The sequence below is a fragment of the Pimephales promelas genome, chromosome 20 (assembly GCF_988280905.1).
Source record: "Pimephales promelas chromosome 20, fPimPro1.hap1.1, whole genome shotgun sequence".
NCBI classification, from domain to species: Eukaryota; Metazoa; Chordata; class Actinopteri; order Cypriniformes; family Leuciscidae; genus Pimephales; species Pimephales promelas.
This window is the reverse complement of record NC_142788.1, coordinates 1,687,608-1,708,376: the sequence shown is the minus strand read 5'-3', so window position 1 is coordinate 1,708,376 and position 20,769 is coordinate 1,687,608. Positions and strand designations below refer to the sequence as shown.

General features: G+C 40.5%; 1 protein-coding gene across 1 annotated transcript; it reads right to left on the bottom strand.

Annotated features, from left to right (window-relative positions):
- Positions 1-5,031: 5,031 nt before the first annotated feature.
- epm2a (EPM2A glucan phosphatase, laforin) lies at positions 5,032-18,920 on the bottom strand. The gene is made up of 4 exons (XM_039671313.2): positions 18,570-18,920; positions 14,996-15,170; positions 6,502-6,746; positions 5,032-5,711 (listed from the first exon to the last, which is right to left on the bottom strand). The coding sequence occupies exons 1-4, from the start codon at positions 18,817-18,819 to the stop codon at positions 5,428-5,430; spliced, it is 954 nt and encodes a 317-aa protein (XP_039527247.2). The 5' UTR covers positions 18,820-18,920; the 3' UTR covers positions 5,032-5,427.
- Positions 18,921-20,769: the final 1,849 nt, after the last annotated feature.

Here is a 20,769-nt window from a genome sequence, read left to right as displayed (position 1 = left end):
GCTGAAGTTCAGGAAGTAGTGCAGCTGTGCATAAAGCCCATGTTTGGTACACAAATCATGTTAAAAATTGCTTAGTATTATAAAAGACTGAATAGAGCATGCATTCAAAATGGATATCATTGATGTGATTGCAATAAATTACATATGGCCGGGGTGGATAAAATATGTCTGCAGTCTGAGAAAAAGGGTTAATACACCATGAGGGGAAAATGAAATGAGTCCAGAAGTTGTCTTTATGATCAATGGCAGTCCACTTCAATGGCTAGTGGGCTAATAGACTCTCTCAAAGATTTATGGGAAATTTCACTGCCATGGAATGAATTTACAGAGGGAGGAAAACACCAAACAACTGAAATGAATCTGTTCTCTTCTTTCATAGATGTGTAGCTAATATAATAATGTGCCAGTATCAAACCAAACAGCGGGAACAACATGAAGGTGTATTCGTTTATCACATGTCTTCTGTAAGCACTAATGAAATGCAGTGCTGTGGAAAACATCGGACCCTAGCATTGATTTGATGCAGAGACACCTGTGTTATTTGACAGCTTCTCACAGCACTGTGACATGAGTGCACAAACTTACAAAACCCAGAAACAAACAATTACCCCTCATTAAAGAGAAAAGAAAAGAAGAGTGCACGAAGGAAATGAGGTTTTACTGGAGAAATTGGGACAGAGTCACATTACTCTAGTGATCTATAGTGTTTTCTTGTTTTCTTTTTTCTTTTGCCAGCCACCGCCAGCATTTTTAATCATTTTCACAAAAGTTTCATGGCCCCCAGAATATCTGTAGTATAAATATATCCAATATATCAAAAGAAAAGAACATGAGCGTCTGCTTTAAAAAAAACAACAACATAAAATCATGATCAAAACACAGAAGTGGATCAAGTCTACCAACACCCCAGAGCTTCACAGTGCTGTAACGCGTCTCGTTCAGTAACATTAGGCCGTCTTCATTTATATGCTGTTCTGTTCATCTTTTATCTGTTTCTGTTGATGATTGCAATGATGCTTACATTGTTCCTGCGTCTTCTTCACATGTGTTTTAATCAAGCAAGCCGCACAAGCCCTAAAAAGTGAAGCCAAAACGTCTCGATCGCCCCCCTGTGACCGGACCTAGTATAGCTCATAACCCCCCTCTTCCCATGTTATTCAATGGGACGCGAGACCAACTAAACAATTAATTTACACTTCACATATCCTTTTTCCAAAGATAGTTTCTGTCATTTACTGTAGTTTCTATCACGTTGATGTAATTTCAAGTGTTCCGTTTTAAAATAAGTTTGTTTTTAGTTAGTTATGTGATGATAAAATAACGGTGCTCTGACATCATGATTGACAGCTGTGATTGACAGGTTCTCTGTGCGAGGTAGTCACTGAAGCACCAGCGGACTTTTTTTTTAATAATGTTGATTATGTGGTTAGTAGTTGTATTTACCTTATTTTAACGAGGTTCTGCAATCAGCGGACATTGGAGAAGAACGAAGCAAGTGCGGGGCGTGTGCTTGCGTTTGATTCAGCGAGAATGAGGGCGCGGTCTTGATTTCGCGGCTTTACTTCCTGCTCACGACTGCGCATGACTGGTCCCGAAACACGCAAGTGCGCAGACTCAAGTTCAAGATGTCAGCGTCATATCGGGACTAGGGCTGGGTATTGAGACAAATTTCACAATTCGATTCGATTTCGATTCACAAGCTTTCAATTCGATTCGATTACGATTCGATTCGATTCAATATCGATTATTTTGGATATCAGTTACAATAAATGCCAATTTTTCTTATCGTTTAAATTACACTTTTATTTATTTTTATAATAAGAAGATTATATGAAATATAAACATTTAAATGGTGGCTGTCATAAAAATTTGCCAGATTTATTCAAATATGAAGGTAATAATGAATGAATCACTTAAATTACACTTTTATTTATTTTTATAATAAGAAGATTATATGAAATATAATCATTTAAATGTCATAAAAACTTGCCAGATTTATTAAATATTGAAGAACTTTAAGATTATAATGCATATGTAGTGTATATATTTAGCAAAATGCTCCTCTCTGGAGTTATTTTTTTCTATCTGACTAACGAGTTGATGTGGGTCTTCTGAGGCAAATATGACGATACATGACAAAACATTGATTACAAGCTGTTTAACTGACGTCTTTCCACTGTTGAAATGCTGATTGAGCGAATGAATGTGACATGATGCGGATTTGGATAAGTTGTACTCTATCTTTAACACACTTTCAGATGCTCCTTCATGTTTATTTTGCGCTGTGACTGGTATTATTAAGCCGGAAGAGAGATCAGCGCTGCTGCTTCTCCAGAGCGATCTCACGCCACAGCGACAAAACGCTATTTATGTTTTTGAATTTCTAAAGGAAATGGACGCAATTTGGAAATTGAGACTTTGTTTCATATCAATAGTAACAAAGGACAAAGATTATTGCGATTGTTTGAATGCGCGCAGCTGCGATACAATGTCCCATTCATTCAAATGAAACAGGATGACTAATCGATTCTTGAGACTTAAGAATCGATATCGGTTCGTAAAAATGAGAATCGATTATTATCGAGAAATCGATATTTATTACCCAGCCCTAATCGGGACACTGGCGGGTTCAGTTGATGGAAAGGAGCGAAGGGGCGTCGTCCATCTTTTTTACAGTCTAAGGTTTTAATCAGGAGATTCAGGACTCTTTCAGAAGATGTGTAATGGCGCCCTCTACAGTATAACAGTGAAAACACGGAAAGCTGGAAATTTCCCTCAATGACGGGGAAGTGTTTTCTCACACTTGACAAAAATCCCCACTTTTTTGTTATACTGGTTAAAATTCTCTTGACGTTGTGATAGTAATTAGTCTTAATTTTAAAAAAGGTACAATTTATGACCAAAACATGTTCGTCCAGTCATTGAATTCGGTCCTTAATTACGTGATGGCCTTAATTACCCAGATCTGCCTTTTCTGTGTTGGAAGTGTATGGAACAGGCCTGAACTGGCATCGCCTCTGTAAATGGGGAAATGAGTGAGAGGAACTGGAAAAGATTGGATTTTACACTTCCGATCATGACATGACATCTGACTGACACACACACAGTGAAATTATCAAAGACACACCTAAATATCTGTAACAGGTCATCTTCTGCACACACGCTTTCTTAAGATTGTATTTACTAAATACCTCCACAAAAAATTCTGCTTTTAAGCAAAACCGCAATGATATTTTATTTCATCCTTTATCTCTGTTATCCAGTCCAGATAAAGACTTATTCTATCAGCGAGACACAGGACAAAGGACTGGATTAGAATAACTTAAATAAAGATGAATAATATTAACCTTTTGAACCAGCTCAATCTCTCTGTAAAAGATCCTGTGACTGTACAATAATTCACTCACACAGAGAAACAGATGAAAACTTTATCCTCAAAACACCAAAGCTCTTTATCAGTCCTGTATTCATTTTAGAGGTGGTTTTGTTTTGCTGCATGGAGGCTGCATTTATTTAAAGGTGGAGCGCCAAGGAATTGAGATGCTAACCGTGGATCAGGATGAGATTTATTGTGTGAAATAATGCCCATAGTTCATGGTGACTCATCCTTGACTCTTCTATTTGAGCATGGGATGACTACACAGAAAAAAATCATTTTCTTTATCTGTATCTTATGTTCTCCAGTAGAAATATCTAAACACACTAAACCATTCAAAGGTTTAAGATTCAAAGGTCCTAACCATTCAAATGTCAGTAAGATTTTTTTTTTTTTTTTTTGTGAACAAATTATTTTATTCATTAAGGATGCATTAAAGTGTTAGTTCACACACACACACACACAAAAAAATCTGCCATCATTATTTACTAACTCTCATGTCAAATAAAGATATGAAATCTGAGAGCTTTCTGTCCCTCCATTGACAGCTAAAAGTTCATAAAGAGATTGTAAAACTAATCCATATGGATTGAGCTGTTTAGTCATTTTTTTAAAGATACCTGATGTTCAGGTTCATTCTGATGTTACGCAGCACATTTGAGCTTCTGCAAGAACCAATGAGGTTCATTCTCGTGTTACGCATTACGTTTGTGCTGATCAATGTCTATATGTGAATAAAAGCCTAAATTCAATCCGTTCATCATATAAAGTGATTGTGTCTCTTCAGAAAAAAAATGACTAATCCTCAGCCCAGAACTTTAATTAATGGTTGGCTACCTTCTGCTCAAACAACTGAACCGCTTTTTTCTTTTCTGAAGCAAACCTTTTCCACATAAAGTCTCTCAGTGTGGCGACACTAGTCTCTATTTATTTAAAGGTCAGGTTAAAGCGCTTTTCATTATGGCAGCTTATTTCAAGGGCAGGGAAATTGCTGTGCTAAATATATAACACGAATATTGAGTTACATTCATAAATGAATGAAAGTGGAATGTTAGAGGAGAAAAGGGGCAGATAGTCAAACTATAACCATCACATTAGCAGTTCGGTCAACAATTGCCTCAAGGTGCCTTTTCAAATGAAGACCATGTCAAAATGAATGAACAATAACTTGCCGAAACTGGCATTCGGTGAGGATAAACACAACAATACACTCATGCCATACCATCTCGGTTAGCTACATATGGTAACCCTCGTTCCCTGAAGTAGGGAACGGAGATACCACGTCGAACCCGACGAATATGAATCTTGCTACAGAGGTCAATCTACTTCGAGTGAAACTAAACGAGCATTTGCAACAGCTGCTCTGCCACCCAGTGCGGGTATATGATGAGCAGCCGGTGCGACTGCACTTCAGTGTTTGACTGAGGAGCCGAGCCGATAAGCTGCCTGCCCCGGCGGGTCGCAGTGGAAGTGGCGACGGGACATGCCGTCTCCGTTCTCTCCTTCAGGGAACGAGGGTTAAGATATGTAAAATAGAATAATCAAATGCATTGCTAAACTATTATATAAATGACCATAACCATCTAAATTCGAGGTTGTGATAAAATGGAGTCAGATAAAAAGTTGAATTGGAATTAAATGACAGTAACACGTAGTAAACCTTCACCTACTTATCGGAAACTGTTGTTGGACCGATTGGGCAGGCCTCACAGAATGTTTTAATAATAAATTTAATTTTCAGAATGAATTACTCATGAACAGGATAACATACAAACATAGGGAGTATTTCCAAAAAACGTAGTCAATGTTATTTATATTATTTGCTATATTTCACACTTCATTTCATTTCGTGCATTCCAAGAAGAACATTTAATATCCCATGATGTTCTAATTAACTCTAGATTTCTATTTTAATGTCACTATTTATTTATTTATTTAATTTTTTTACAAAGTAGCTCTGTGTGACAAGATTAAAATCTATTTTGATACATGTTAATTGCTTTGACATTATTGAACAATGGTGTCCTCCAATCCAGTAGAGGGCACTGGTTTCAGGTCTCTGGGTTGCAAACAAATGGACAGAGTCGCCCAAACATCAAGATAAAGTCATTTTCTGCTCTTACCAGTGCGTCCTCATCAATATAAACTGCCGCCCTTCTGGCAGCGAGGTAGTACTGCACTTTTCTGAGTCCCCAGCCTAACACATACATCAGGAGTCCACACACTGCCACAGTAGAACGGCCCACTCCCGCATTACAGTGAACATACACTGTGTGACCGTTCTTCAGCAGTCCATAGAGTAGGAACACCGCCTGGGGGAGCATCCGTGTGCGACCTGCAATAAACATATACAGCAATACAACCTCTAGTAATCAAGTTTACAGTTCAGTACAGCATATCCTCTGTGTGCTAAGTACATGTTACATACGGTTCACTTGTGTCTGTTATTCAAGGGTGTATACGCATAACCGGCGCTGCGTCATAGAATGTCTCTGATTAGGTTCACGTTAGGCCACTTTTGGGGGAAAACAAACTAGACTCCCCATAGACTTCAATACAAAATAACAGCAAAAACCAACGTCCGTACACAGCCATAACTTTAGAAATCACTTATATAAAACATGTCAAGTAATTATATGTCCACCCTGCCTGCCATAGAGCGTGAAAGATACAAACACAAACTCAATTTGGCCAATTTAAAAACATGTCCCTTTATTCTCCCAGCGTCAAATTGGGGTAACAACCCCACCCAGTGGCCAGAGGTGTCTTACCCGGACATTTACTTGTACCTTATTGAGTCACCAGGTAAGCCCCTGAATGATTTTATTTAGTTTTTTAAAGTAAAAAACCTTAATGTATATATTATGAATTTATAATGATGATGGCAGGTAGCCTGGGCTAGTTGATTACGGGCATACAAAAAAATGATCTTTCATGCTCTATGGCAGGCAGCGTGGACATATAAGAGTAATTATTAAGTTATTTACGCCTGTCGGCTGTGTACGGACGTTGGTTTTTGTCGTTATTTTGTATTGAAGTCTATGGCGAGTCTAGTTTGGGGGCGGGGACAAAATTGACAGTTCTGTTTTGACTGGACAATTGATTGAAAATTGACAGACACTGACCTTCTGTACTCATGTCTGGGGTGGGGATCCAGATATAAGAAAGGCCACAGTCTTTGTACAGGTGTGTCATTGTCTCTGGGGTCATGGGTTGACTGAGGTCACGCCGGCAGCCGTGTGAGTTGTTTATGACATCCCATTCTGTCTGAAAGTTCATCACTGCTGTAACACCCAGTTCTTGTTTCAGCTTTAGGGTTATATGTTCGACCCGTCGAGGGCAGCTGCCTAACCAGACACGCGGAAGCACCCTAAAGAGAAGAGAGAGAGGAAACTTAAGCCTAGTTCACACTACAGGATTTTAAGCCCGATTTGCAAATCGTTGAGCTCGCCGACAGGTCAGGCTGTTATCGCGTGCAAATCGCAGGGGATTAGCGGACGATGAACGCTCGCCAATCTGTTACTATGAAAGAGCCAACAACGCATCAAAGACGCTCGCAGACGCGTCGCCGAGCCCAGAAAAAATATCTAGCATGCTAGATATCCAGAGCCGTCGCGCGACTCAACCTCAGTGATGTCATGAGCTACAGTCAATCAGAGCAAGGCATGGGTTGAGGTCAGCAGTCTTCGCTGGGTATTGGCGCGCGTGTTGTTTCGCGTCATTTGCGGTTTGTTTTATCGCGTGTTTTTCCGTGACAAAACGTGGTTTGTAGACAAGATAGAATCGTTGGGTGACAGAGTTGGGACAGAGTTGTACGGACAATGTTACTACTCGGTGAAACAATTTTTTGTGTTTTTTTTTTGCTATTGAAACATACTGTACCTCTAGCCCTGCATATTCAATATTGGACTGCAAATTCATCCCGTCATACCAATACAACGGAGACTCCTCCTGACTTGCGCAAACCAACAATTACGCAGAACTCTGTAGCAACTCCAAAGAAACACTCTACAAAACACTCAGAAGAGAAAAAGGATTTCATTTTACATTTTCAGCGTCTCCATCATTTCTCATCAAACGATGAGACAGTCATGTCAGCGGGGTCTCTCCCTCTGTGCATATGACAGCTCAGGACTCAAATAATGGAAATGGTAATGAGTTTAGTGGTTTGAGGAGACAGACTGACAGCCAGGGGAATGAAGGTCAGAGACATCAGGTGAGAGGTGTATTTTTACCTCAGAAACCCACATGCCTCGTTGAGGGGAAAACATAAACGAAATGATTGAAGGGAAGCTGCAGATTAATGATGAGAAGCATTGAGTATGATCTAACCTCTGCCCGCAACCGTCTCCAGGGCAGGACGCTTGGGTTGATGTCTAATACAATTACATTCATGTATTTTCCTCATGACTTAAGTGTCATGCTTTTTGGTGCAACTGTACACAGAGGTGTGTGCAACGATGCGTTTGTGTGTGTGCGTGTATTTAAGCGCTGCATTAGAAGTGGGCACGTAGTGCATTTTAAATGAGGAGTGGTGACAAGTACAAGTTGTGTTTAATTAGTGGTCAAAGACCTAACAAGGTGTACTTGATTCTGGAGACAAAAGGTCCTTGTATTTTTCCTTGGGTTCATTCAGCCACCCGAGTTTATTTTACACTCTTCATTTGGTGTGCATTAGACTTTGTAATTGATCCACAGAAACACTGTTTCCTGAGTTTCATGGTGGTTTATTTCTTATGGAGTCAATAAGCTTGTTTCCATCCACTTTTTCCACTGTTATGTTATTGACAAAGTGAATATGCGAAAAAAAGAAGAAAAAAAAAAACGTTACGAAATTTACCATCTCCAGACTGTTTCCATTCAATTGGCATTTTACCAGTTAGAGGATGTGCGTGATGACGTCACAAATGACGAAAGCGATTTGTTGCATATGTTTTGGTGCATCACAAAAAAAGTGCCCTTGAGCCGTTTCCACAAATTTTTATTTTTTTATTTTAATGTCGCAAATTCTACCTTTTGGGGTTCCAGTCAGCACACCCCCCCCAACACCAAACAAATGGAGAGAGTATTCAGGCAATTAACTGAAATTTTCCAGCTTACGGTCATTTCACTTTCACAAAGAATTGCAAGGGTCCGAAATATCAGAAGACAACGACTCGAAGTAACTACCCTTATGTGACGAAGAGACCACACAATAAGACGTTCTGGGAGGAAGTTGTGGAGGGACACTTTACAGACCCTTTCTGCCAGGTAACGCTGTTTCAGTACCTTCCATTTGCTATGAAGAATATGCCATGGCTCAGTATAGCCATTAATAGCCATTTTTCGTGGCAACTCCTGAAATGTTGTAGCATTCCTTTGCCATTTTCCATCAAAAATACAAATATAACTTTCTTCAATTAAATGGAGAAAATAACGAGTCTCGTCATCTGTCCATGAATACCGCTACGAGTCCACCTTTTGTTGTGACGACTGCACCTTTCACGTGATGAAAATATCATGTGACACCACATTTATTTGCGTTAAAGCCCTTTTTCTCAACAAAAAGTGTTTCCAAACTAGTTTTTCGCGACATTTAAAGTATCGACTTAAGCGCTAAACTTAAACGGAAAAGGATTGTGTGGACATTTGCAAAAAAAGATTGATAACTGGCATTTCCATCAGCTATATCGGTAAACATTTTGATATGCTAAACCGTTTTTCGCAAAAAAAAAAAAAAAAAACTTGGATAGAAACCTGGCTATTGACATGCACTGTAACATTGACTCATATTGTGAATGCAGACAAAACCTGAAATAATAATAAAAAAAAAAACGTTCTAGTTCTCGCAGTAAATCTTAATGTTGAATTCTCTGTGGGTCTTACTATCTTCAGAGACTAGACGGTTTAAATAAACCAAAGGTTCTTTAATAAAATTAGGTAATCCAAATGCGCTAAGGCAACATAACAGCATATTTCACATGAACACACAAACAATACCAGAAACCAACTAAATGAAAAGGAGGAACTTAAATACACGGGGATTTAACTTAAATGAGGAACTCTTTAATCAGAAAGCATAGTAACAAATGAGGAGAGGGAAACTGGAACAAATGAGTTTGGTAACTGAGAGAAACGAATAGAAACTCCATGAAACTGAAACTAACAAAGGCAGTTTGTGATCTCTATATAAAACCATGCTTTCAGATAATATAATATTAATGAAATAAACAGAGCACACTTTCATGACTATACCGCGGAGAAGATCGTCAGAGGAGGAGCCGAAGCGATGCCAGTGTGATGGAGGACAGAGGCGTAGCCGAAGGGAACTACGCGTAACCGAAGATCCGCAAGTCCACAGAGGAGGTGGTGTGTCGAATGACCACGGGGTAGCCAGTGGGGCGAGGGAACCCAGTAGAGTCGAAAGGCAGCGGGTTTCTGGTGGAGCCGACGGGCCTGAGACGGAGTGAGGTGGTCAGAGGCGGAGACACAAGATCCATCCATGCTGATGCTGGTTGCTTGACCCGCGGCTCAACGTCACAGCATGGCATTCCAGGAGATTGCAAAGGGCTGCAAACTTCTATCAGAGGCTGGGCTGGAGGACTGGCTGAGGAGGGTGGTGATGGAGGCAAATGGAGACTTGACGGGGTAAAGGTAATAGTACATAGTACCTGCAGGTCTCTGTGTTGTTTAGAAACAGCGATGACCGTTCAGAGGAAACAGAGAGTTCATTCAGTCTATGGTGCTACGATACCTCCATACTTAAAGCTGTAGTATACGATGTTGAAAATCGGTCGAGAAAGCCTGAAATGGGAGGGAAGTTTTAAAAAACTCATCCCACCTCTCCACACACACACACACCCCTCCCCTCTGCTACCTGATTCCTCCCGGGAAACGAATTGAACAACGTCACTCAGTCAAGTTGTGATCATCATACTTTCACAACATTGCTTAAGCCTAGTTCACACTACGTGATTTTAAGCCCGATTTAAGCCCGATTTGCAAATCGTTGAGTCGCCGACAAGTCAGGGTGTTATCGCGTGCAAATCGCGGGCGATTAGCGGACGATTAACGCTCGCCAATCAGTTAGTGTGAAAGAGCCAACAACGCATGAAAGACAGCTCACAGACACCTCGCAGACAGGTCACCGAGCTCAGAAAAATATCTAGCATGCTAGATATCTCGCGCAGTCGCGCGACTCAATCTCAGTGATGTCATGAGTACAGCCAATCATAGCAACGCATGGGTTGAGGACACCAGGTAAATCTTACTTTTTCTTTTTTGCATTTTTTTTTCTCAGAGCAGATCGTCGAGCAAACAGTGTGCAGCACTAGTTTCTGTCTGACGTCCATATTCGCGTGTTGTGTTCTTCTCTGCAGTTTCGCGTCATTTCTGGTTCGTTTTATTGCGTGGTTTTTCGTTACAAAACATGGTTTCTAGACCAGATAGAATCGTGTTGTTGTCAACTCGTTATTTGTTTGATTATTTTCAGGATTTAGACCGTATTATAGTACTGAAACAGCTCTCATTGAGTCACAAATGATATGCTCTTATCATCCGATCGTGGTTGTATCTCTATGTAGTGCGTTGTTAACTCGTGTAGTGAGTTACCTCCTGTTGTGGATCAATCACGTTGTGTTGTGTTGTGTGAACAGCTAAACAACTTGAACACTCCAGATTTCACTGAGAGCAAGTCATGTAGTGTGAACTGCACAGTTCAGCCCGACATTTTAAAATCATGTAGTGTGAACTAGGCATTAGTCGCTTCAATCTAATGACATTGCTAATGACACATTAATTGTAAAATTGCCTTTAGACACTTGAACTTAGTTGCTTCATCAACAATTCAATGACATGTTTGAGATCACGCCAACGCAAGATTAGCAACACATGAAATGTTCTACACTACCCACCACCATAAGTATGATATTAGTAGTATTGCGAAGGTTTTGAGTAATTGTTATAGCAGCATACAGCGCATCTTGTTTAAATTACGATCGGCTCGAACAGAAACCCGCAAGGCATACTGAAATATAATCAAGCACTTCAAGAAATATATTTACTTTGACCCGTGATAGGCGATGCTAAACAGCTAACATTCCAATGCCGACCGGCAGCGTTAGCAAGTTGTCAGACTGACAAAAAGCTATTTATGTAACACGTCACGCGACTCACGCCATATAAGAGTATAAATAAATGTTTAACGTTACCTGCTCAACAAAAAGTCAGCAGTGTCAGCATCGGTATTCAGTCCCAGATCTCGCTGAAGCTTCCTCCATCGGTCAATGGTGGACCCTACATTTATTCTCCTCAAATTTCGGCATTCTTCACATTTTCTTGTAGGGGCAAGCAGGGGACGCTTGCTGTTGTCTTTTTCGTTTTTATTGCTGATATGCTACGTAGCTAGCTACCATATGCGGTCAGCTGCTAACGCGCGCGATTCTCACGACGCAGAAGGGGGGCGCGGTCGGGTGCGGTGGGGTGGAGACGCGAGCGCCAGGCGGAGTTTCAAGTGTAGCTGGTGATTGGATGAGAGCAGTCGACCAATGTAGCTTTGCGGCCGCAAAGCTTTCATTGGTCAACTTTTATGCGGCTGTACAGCCAATAGAGTGAATGGATTTTTTTCGTTCTTTTTTCTATTCACATTGTTAGGATTGTACTATATAACCATAACCAGCATCTAAACGAGGATATTAATAATGAACAATCTTTGAAATCGTATACCCTAGCTTTAAGCCCATCAGCCAGTCCTCAGTCTCCATGTCCCGCAGTATACCCAAAGGCTCACACCCCTGGTCAGACTCTCTGAGGGGCTCCTCTTCCGGGGCGAGGGTCAGCGCTGTCCACTTGTCCTCGGGCTCTGGCTGACGCGTCGCGGCAGGTGGAAGGTCTCCGTCTGTGGGGGGGCTCACACGATTCCTCCATGGTCCCAGTTGGTGTAACAGGCTCTGGGTCCGGCTGTGTTCTGGACCGGATATAGACACTCTCCGGACACCTGATGAATCCAGCTATGACTAGACGGCAAATACCAGACTAAGACACGCTAAAACATTTGAATAAAAAAACAACAATGTACTTATTCAAAGAATTAGTTCTTTATTTACCCTTGCACTGCAAACAAGCAAAGACACCCTCCAAAATGCTTGCAGGACATTCACGATTGAGGCGGCTCGAGCTGTATGAGGTTTTGCCGACAGTTTGAGGATCCACTCGAGTTACGAGGTTTAGTCACAAACTCTTAATATAAAGTTCAATTCAAGCTCTGGTATGAAGTTTCTTATCATACTGTTTCCACAAAGATAATGTTACAGAAGGAACAGAAACAGTTAAAATATTGATTCTGTTCAGAGTGAACCTATTTCTTTCTTTCTTCCTTTCTTTCTTTTAAGCGCTGCTATAAATGCACCATTAATTCTACATTTACCTGATTAAAGTCTCTCTGCATTCTGTCAAATTCTGCCCTCTTGGAGATACACCAGCCTCTTTGATACAGTAAATCTGTCATTTCTCTAATGGATTCCCCAACCCCAGACTCAATGACCCTTACTTTTATCCACCTCCCCTTTCAACTTTTTTTTTGCCTGTAGAACAAGGTCAGCGGTCAAAAGAAACAAGCACTTAAAGCTCACTGCTTGAGTCATTGAGCTAATTATAGAGAGCTATATAAACCACACATAATTAAAAAGAGAGACAAGCACACAAAAAACACTCTAATCAGATGCTTCTGGATAATTAGATGTTACTATCTGTGGATTTTGAGGCATGGCACATACTTTAAATTTCATGGAATAAAAAAAGGAAAAAAAAGTCCTTCGCGTTTCTTTTTTTTTCGTATAGACAACAACGTTGTGAAAACAATCCCCGTTCACAAGGATCCCCCTTAAAAAAGCTGCATTATGCTTCCATGTCATGAGATGTCACTTTTTAAAGAAACACTGAGCCTTTAGACTGAAGATGTAAGGCGCCATCCACATACACGCGTAGAAAACAGTAGATGCGCTGTTCTCCTTTTTCCAAAGCGCTGCGCTCCGGAGGCGTCTGTCGTTGCTGTGATTGGTTCTTGTCACGTGACCTATGGTGCACTTGCAGCATTCTGAAAAGTTTAGATGTTTTTATCTCAATGTTGCGCGGACGCGCTTGGAAAAAACGAGCGCGTAGCACTGCAACTGCGTCGCTTCCATTGTGAGCGTGCATACCGTGCGCCTACATTTGAAATAACGAACTTGAGCGCGCAAAAGACGCGATATGTGAACAGGCCCTAATGCGCCTGCACCGTTTTCACAAACTCCTGGTTTTTTAGTTTACATGAAGACAATAAAAATTACCAAAAACTAGCACATTGAAACCCCTTTTCAAAAGTTTGCATTCCAGACCGAACTTCCCGACAAAAAAACGTTGTGGGTGGGGTTCGGGCTGGCATCCAGGCTAGCGAGTGTAAATATTATCATACAAGTATGAATATTTATTGTACAAGTTCTCAAATTCACATCTACATGCTCTCAAGTTTTGCTAACTTTATCACTTACCCCAATGTTGTTCCAAACCTGTATGGGTTTCTTTCGTCTGTTGATCAACTTATGACATTCGCTTGGTTTTTGCATTCAAAAACATCAAAATGAATCAGTAATAGGCTATTTTCTACCCTAGTTTTGAGCCTAGCTGAAAAACACTCGGTTTTTATGGGCGTCTCGCACTGAAGACTTGGAAGTAAACGCCCACTGCTGTGAGTGGACAACAGTTTTGCATATTATAATGAGTTTCGACTCACCCGTTGATGCTCTTGGGGGAATTTTTTTTGAAAACATCCAATGTTGTAAAATGTTAACCGGAGTGATTCGCCCATACATGTTCGACCCAGAGTCCGTGTGTTGCACCATTCCTGTCAGATCCAATATAGACGGCACAGCACCGTTCTTTACTCTTAATCGCTCTGCAAATCCAGTCTTGTTTACAAAACAATCCTCAGTGAAATGACGCGAACAGACGGACGATGTTTTACCTCATCAGCTGGAACGTCATTAAAAATAAAGTTTATCCATGCAGTCCTATTGGAGTCCAGAGGAGCATATGCAGCGACTGTCTTCTTCCAAAACCAGCCGCTGTACAATATTCTGTATTGCTCGGTAGCTCGATCCGGATTGTCATCACGAGGTAGGCATCTATGTTATTTAGCTATGCGTGTAATGCGCGAATCGGGGGGCGGGGCTAAACCGGCCGTGTTGATCTTCTTCTGCGAGGGTGGTGTTTTATCCTCTTTGACGTCATAGTTCCCCACTTTGAAAAACGAGTCATTTGCGGGGCTGATGTCAATAAAAGCTTTTATTGGACTAACAAGGACGTTTTCAGTTCTGAAACTTACAGGACATTCTTATAATATGATGAAATCTTAGATGTCAAAAGCTCAACGAAAATTTGATTTCTCAGTTCATCACCCCTTTAACGGCACCCATTGACTTCCATAATTTGAAAAAAATACTATGGAAGTCATTAACTATTGTCAACTATCTGGTTATCAACATAAAACATCATCGACAGAAGAAAGAAACACGTACAGGTTTGGAACAACTTGATGGGGTAAGTGATGACAAAACTTTCATCCCTTTAAAACACATGATGGATGGGAAATGCATTCACACATACTGAGAGAAGTGAATGGCCTGCTGTCCCGCTATGCTGAAGTAGAAGTTGGTGGTGTGTTGCATCTCATCTGTGTGGCCTGTCTCCTCGATCCAGTGACCAATCGGGTGGCAGTATACCCCATCCACCATGTTACTGTCGTCATACACACACTGCCGGTCATGATGTGGCCCATTGCCTAGCGATAGACACAAGACAAACAAATACTTTTGCACACTAATGGGTCAATGACAAACCATAGTGGGATAAATGAGATGAGGAAAAAGAACATTTTGTAAAAGTTTTTAGATGTCCAAAGTTCTTCTTGAATTAATGACTTTAAAGTATCATGTTATGTAACTTCTGAATAAACAACACTTTTGTGCTTTTATGTAATCCTTTCATTTCTGAGGGGGAAGGTCATTAGCCAATTAAATTAACGACTGTTGTTCAGACTCTGGAGGTCACCTGTTTCTGAACCTCTGGGAGTTCACATATAAAAGCTAATGGTTCCTTTCATTGAATCAGACACTTCCTGTAATGGCTGCATAATTTGATGGTCAAGTCATAAGCTTGATTCATTGTAAATCAAACATTCTAATTGATAAAACAGTAGAGGAGCGCTGCCTCAGTCCGACATGTAATGCACTTGTAATGAGGGCGAGCATGTGGGTTTCTGAACTCGTATTCATTCCTAACTCACATTCATCCTGAAAGTATGTGGGGTGTTTGTTATTTGTCCGACATTTATCATCCCACCCCACTGCTGTCGCCCTTTCAACTGCTGGGCTGATTAGAGTCTCAGAGCTGTGGCCCACACAGCGAACAAACTCCATGAACAAAACAAATGCAATGCTGTAATGGTGCTCATGGTTACAGTCTCAGTTTCAGCCTACAAACATGTAATGTACAGTATGCAGACGGTGGTGTTTAAAATGGGTTTGGCCGGCTTGAGTTTGGAGGTCTTAAAGCAATAAAATGCAGTAAGTGTGCCAACACTGAAATGGGTTTTTATTGAATTTTGATGTATTTGACATTCAGATCTAAAACCTCATTTATAAAATGGATTTTTCTGACTCTAACTTCTGATTGGATGGACTAGCATTAAAATGCTAATAGATTTATGTCAATGTGCATGTTGCAATGATTCTTGGTAACCATAAAGAGCCTACACTTAGGATAATCAACTATATGTACATTGTGAACGTGTCCTCCACTAATATTGGCAGCTGGTAAATATGAGCAAAGGCGGCTGTGAAGATAAATCTGCATTTGATCTTTCATTAAAAAAAAAAAAAAAACTTTCATTGAAGTAAAACAATTGGGGTTTTAGGGGATTAACAGCTAAAAGACTAGATATGATTAATTAAGACTCAAAGTCAGAAGTGCAGACTTGCTCACATAAATGCTCACATAAAAATCGCAGCAAAAGATGCTTTCCAACAGGTTTTATCGTAGTTTTTGTCCAAATCAATTCAATGGAGTTGGACAAAAACTACAATAAACAATAAAACCTGTTGGGAATGTTTGGGTGCAACCACAGAAACCAAAAACTCTCGGGACAGCAGCATGTGTTCAAATTGACTGATCCCTAACCCCACCCCTAAACCTACTCAGCTCCACCCCCTGATCCCTGACCCCACCCCTAAACCTACCCAGCTCCACCCCCTGATCCCTAACCCCACCCCTAATCCTACCCAGCTCCACCCCCTGATCCCTGACCCCACCCCTAATCCTACCCAGCTCCACCCCTGATCCCTAAACCCACCCCTAAACTTACTCAGCTCCACCCCCTGATCCCTGACCCCACCCCTAAACCTACCCAGCTACACCCCCTGATCCCTGACCCCACCCCTAAACCTACCCAGCTCCACCCCCTGATCCCTAAACCCACCCCTAAACCTACTCAGCTCAACCCCCTGATCCCTAACCCCACCCCTAATTCTTCCTAGCTCCACCCCCTGATCCCTGACCCCTCCCCTAAACCTACCCAGCTCCACCCCTGATCCCTGACCCCACCCCTAAACCTACCCAACTCCACCCCCTGAACCCTAAACCCACCCCTAAACCTACTCAGCTCAACCCCCTGATCCCTAACCCCACCCCTAATCCTTCCTAGCTCCACCCCCTGATCCCTGACCCCTCCCCTAAACCTACCCAGCTCCACCCCTGATCCCTGACCCCACCTCTAAACCTACCCAGCTCCACCCCTGATCCCTAAACCCACCCCCTCCAGCGGTTCACTCTCTATCATACAACATTTCCTCTTAAGCTTCACATCTAGGTCAAATACAGAAAAAAAGGTGCAGAATTAGAACCTACTGAAGTGAACAGGCCAAAATACTTCCTTATGAAGAGTGTCCCTATCAGTTTATCAGAGTAGCCTACTTTAGTCTCAACTGGAGGACTATCAGTTCATGCTTGCTTACCAGAGGCAAACTCAGAGCCAATTCACCCGCTACGGTGTGCAATCAGCAAGCATCGTTTCAATCAGCAAAACACATCTCGACACAATCAAAATCTCGGCTGTTTTCATATGACAGTGTGAATGGACAAGATAGCCGCAAACAATGGCTCAATCAAAACCTCGGTCCACAGATGGCGTGAGCACTGGAGCAGAACGTCGATTTGTCACACATAGGCATATTCATTCAAATGAGAAACATGACAGAATGAGAAAACTGCCACTCGAGTCATGTAAGGACGACAGCTTGACATGTTCAGGTTTCAGCGCTCCTTCATTTTTCATCACTTTGAAATATTTGCTGCTTTGCTCCCAAAGCAAAGTTCAAAGTTTGGTCTCATGACGTCCGTGAAATACATTTCAACAAGGCTACTGTGCAATAAATAAATAAAGGTGCAAAAAGACAGTGAATAGATAAATACTGGACAACATTTCGATAGGCTATTGTCAGGTACTTTCTCAATCATTTAAACCCAGTGCAAAAACAATCTTACTAATATTATTGGGAGATTTAGAGTGACAACTAATATATGCATTTTATGTAGTAGTCTGTTATACTGTTATATAGGTCTCATTACATTTCGAGATCAGAATTTTAGCATACTTTTAGGCCAAATAAAAATCAGAATCTGTACTGAATTGCATATTTTTACTCAGTTTGGGCCTCTGAATAAAACAGAAGTAGGCTAAGCTTCATATTCTCACTATCTGAGTACATACATACATACATAGCCTACCAGATAAATGATACAAAACATAAAACACATATGCATTTTTCTTTATATTTTTTCTTAAAGGGCCCAATATTTTTTGTATTGATTCCGGCCATTATTTCACACATCAGGCTTTACATGGTTAAATGAAGTTGTATTTTCTTAAATGCTATTCTCTGTGAAACCAGGCTTAAATTGATTAAATCAAATTATGGATTTTAATACAGTTAGAGACTAAGCTAGCCTTCACAGGTTAAACAGAAAGAATTTATAAATTGTCTGTCAGTGCAAGTCAGCCTGAACAGCAGCGCCACCCAGTGAGCAAAGAACGGTATTACACTGTGGATGTGAAAGAGCGTATTGTCCATCTAAGTTATGTCGTGTGTGTCGTCCTCACGACTTGACCATTCTCCTCACATACCTTCCCAAATGTAGTTCCCAACGACACGCTTTATAAACTTAAACCACAGCTTGTCTGCGTTGAGTTCGGACAGATGCACGTCTCCGGTCCACAGACACGGTTCACCGGCGGACGGAACCGGGCGGCTCGGGTTCATCTGCACGGCACGGGCCGGGTCCCAGTGTCCCATCTCCGGCCGAGAGCCCAACACTAACACCTCGACATCTGAACACTCTGGTGTCAAAATGACACCAAACCTAAACACAACCATGTCCTGTCAATAATACACACACTATTCGGGAGCTCTGGGACTGATCCTTCGGTCACTGACATTAAATGGCTGCGCTAAAAATACACTCCGTATTCTTGACATTTAAAGGGATACAGTGGCTGAGAGGGGACAACTCTCGTTTTCTCTCTGTATGTGTGTGTCCTGGTAAACCTACATTATGGGGACACACAGAGAGTAGGCTACCCATAAATCATGATAATACAACTTGTGTGTATGTTGTTTTATAGGATTGGCAGAAAAATCTCACTTCTTATTGGAGATGTTTGTTATTTTCGTGATCACAGTGCAGGTACAGGTCCTGAGCAGTGCTGTAAAAGAGTAACCGAGACCACATGACCCCGCTTTGAGAGCATTCTTGTGTTTTTATTCAGATAATTCACATGTGAATAATGCCCCATATACATGTTTAACAGCCATGTGACATAAATACACACAACAAAGTTGAAATAAAACATTATTAATTATTAAAATGACCAATTAAACTGAATTTATGTTGTCAAGTATTTAAATATAGTTGTAATTACATTTTTGTAGTGATGGTACATTTATTTCAACACATTATCGACCAATTAACTTTAAATGTACTATTAAATACCACACCAGTTACAAGTATATTCAAATACTATACATGTGCATCTGTACTTATCAACACATTAAAATAAATGTTTCTTTAAAGCACAACAAAGGATTAATAAAACAAATATTTAACGTGTTAAAACTTTTTAATTGACATTACAAAGTGCTCTTTTTTTAAAAGTGTTATGAAGCATAGTCATGCAATTGTACTCTTTTATGATATATTATCTGTTATTAAAAAATAAGTTATATCGTTTATACATAGCCTGCCTACCTGCACAGATTTTAAGGACACTTTCAGTACAATCAAGTGATCTTTTTTTACAAAATACAAAATCTCTGCTCTGTAAAAATAATTATTATTGTGACGTTATTTTTTATTTGTTTGTTTTACCCTGTTCGCACCTTAACGTATTCAGCAAATCTTTAGGATTTTCAACAAAAGGCCACATCTCACAGTTCATTTTGCTTTAGCAATTGTACAAGAGTTAGACTTGAAATACCAGGTTCGTCTGAATAGGTACTTTATTAATTGTATTAAATTATTTTATTATAAACTTCAAAGTGCCAACACATTCTCGGGGACAGCAGCACATCATCTCCAGAGTATAAACCAGTTAAAAGTTAGGTTTTGATGTAGTCTGTAAGCATACAGTTAAAAAATATAGAAAGACATTGAGCCAGAATAAAGATAATAAAATATATGCAATTCCAACCAACAGCTGCACTGGTAATTTCTCCTCCTCAGATGTTAAACAGTCAAACATGGCTTCAGTAATACAATATATGGACTGCATAAACAAAAAAAATAAAAAATAAATCATCACTTCATTTTAATGCAACCACACACCCTTGGGTGAGTCAAGCTGAGAAGCCTAAAACAGCTCCTGACATGCTTTCCATAAACCTTCTATTGATGAAAATAAACACTTCTGTGGTTCATTAGCTGCAGATCACACCGATAAATATTAGCTTCGACAAATGCTCACAGCACACAGGTTATAATATGTCACACATCACATATATTTAAGTTAGAGCTCTTCTTTGTACTTAAATATATTGTTACCTAAGCTTTCCCTCACTCACTCAATGGGGAACACAATAACAGAGTGTCTTGCTCCAGGCTAGTGAGGATACAGGACCATATTTGATACATACTCTAAATGTTGATGCATGCTAACCTGGCATGCTGATATTGAGTGATATAGTACTGGAGAATGAACTAAAACTGTTCAAGGTGTTTTAGTATGGATGCGTCAGTACACATCGAGTGTGATTGAATCAGCTGTAGTTCACTGGTGCAATTTCTGGATGAAGCCTTCAAGGTAAAATTGCTGTACATGAAAACCCTCT

Bases quoted from the DNA above. Each gene is read 5' to 3' on its own strand.
- epm2a (XM_039671313.2), bottom strand. From the start codon at position 18,819: ATGGTTGTGTTTAGGTTTGGTGTCATTTTGACACCAGAGTGTTCAGAT. The intron at 15,171-18,569 runs GTATGTGAGGAG...GTCTATCGCTAG, and splicing joins TGGGAACTACATTTGGGAAG to GCAATGGGCCACATCATGAC. The intron at 6,747-14,995 runs GTATGTGTGAAT...TCTTCTCTTTAG, and splicing joins CAGGCCATTCACTTCTCTCA to GGTGCTTCCGCGTGTCTGGT.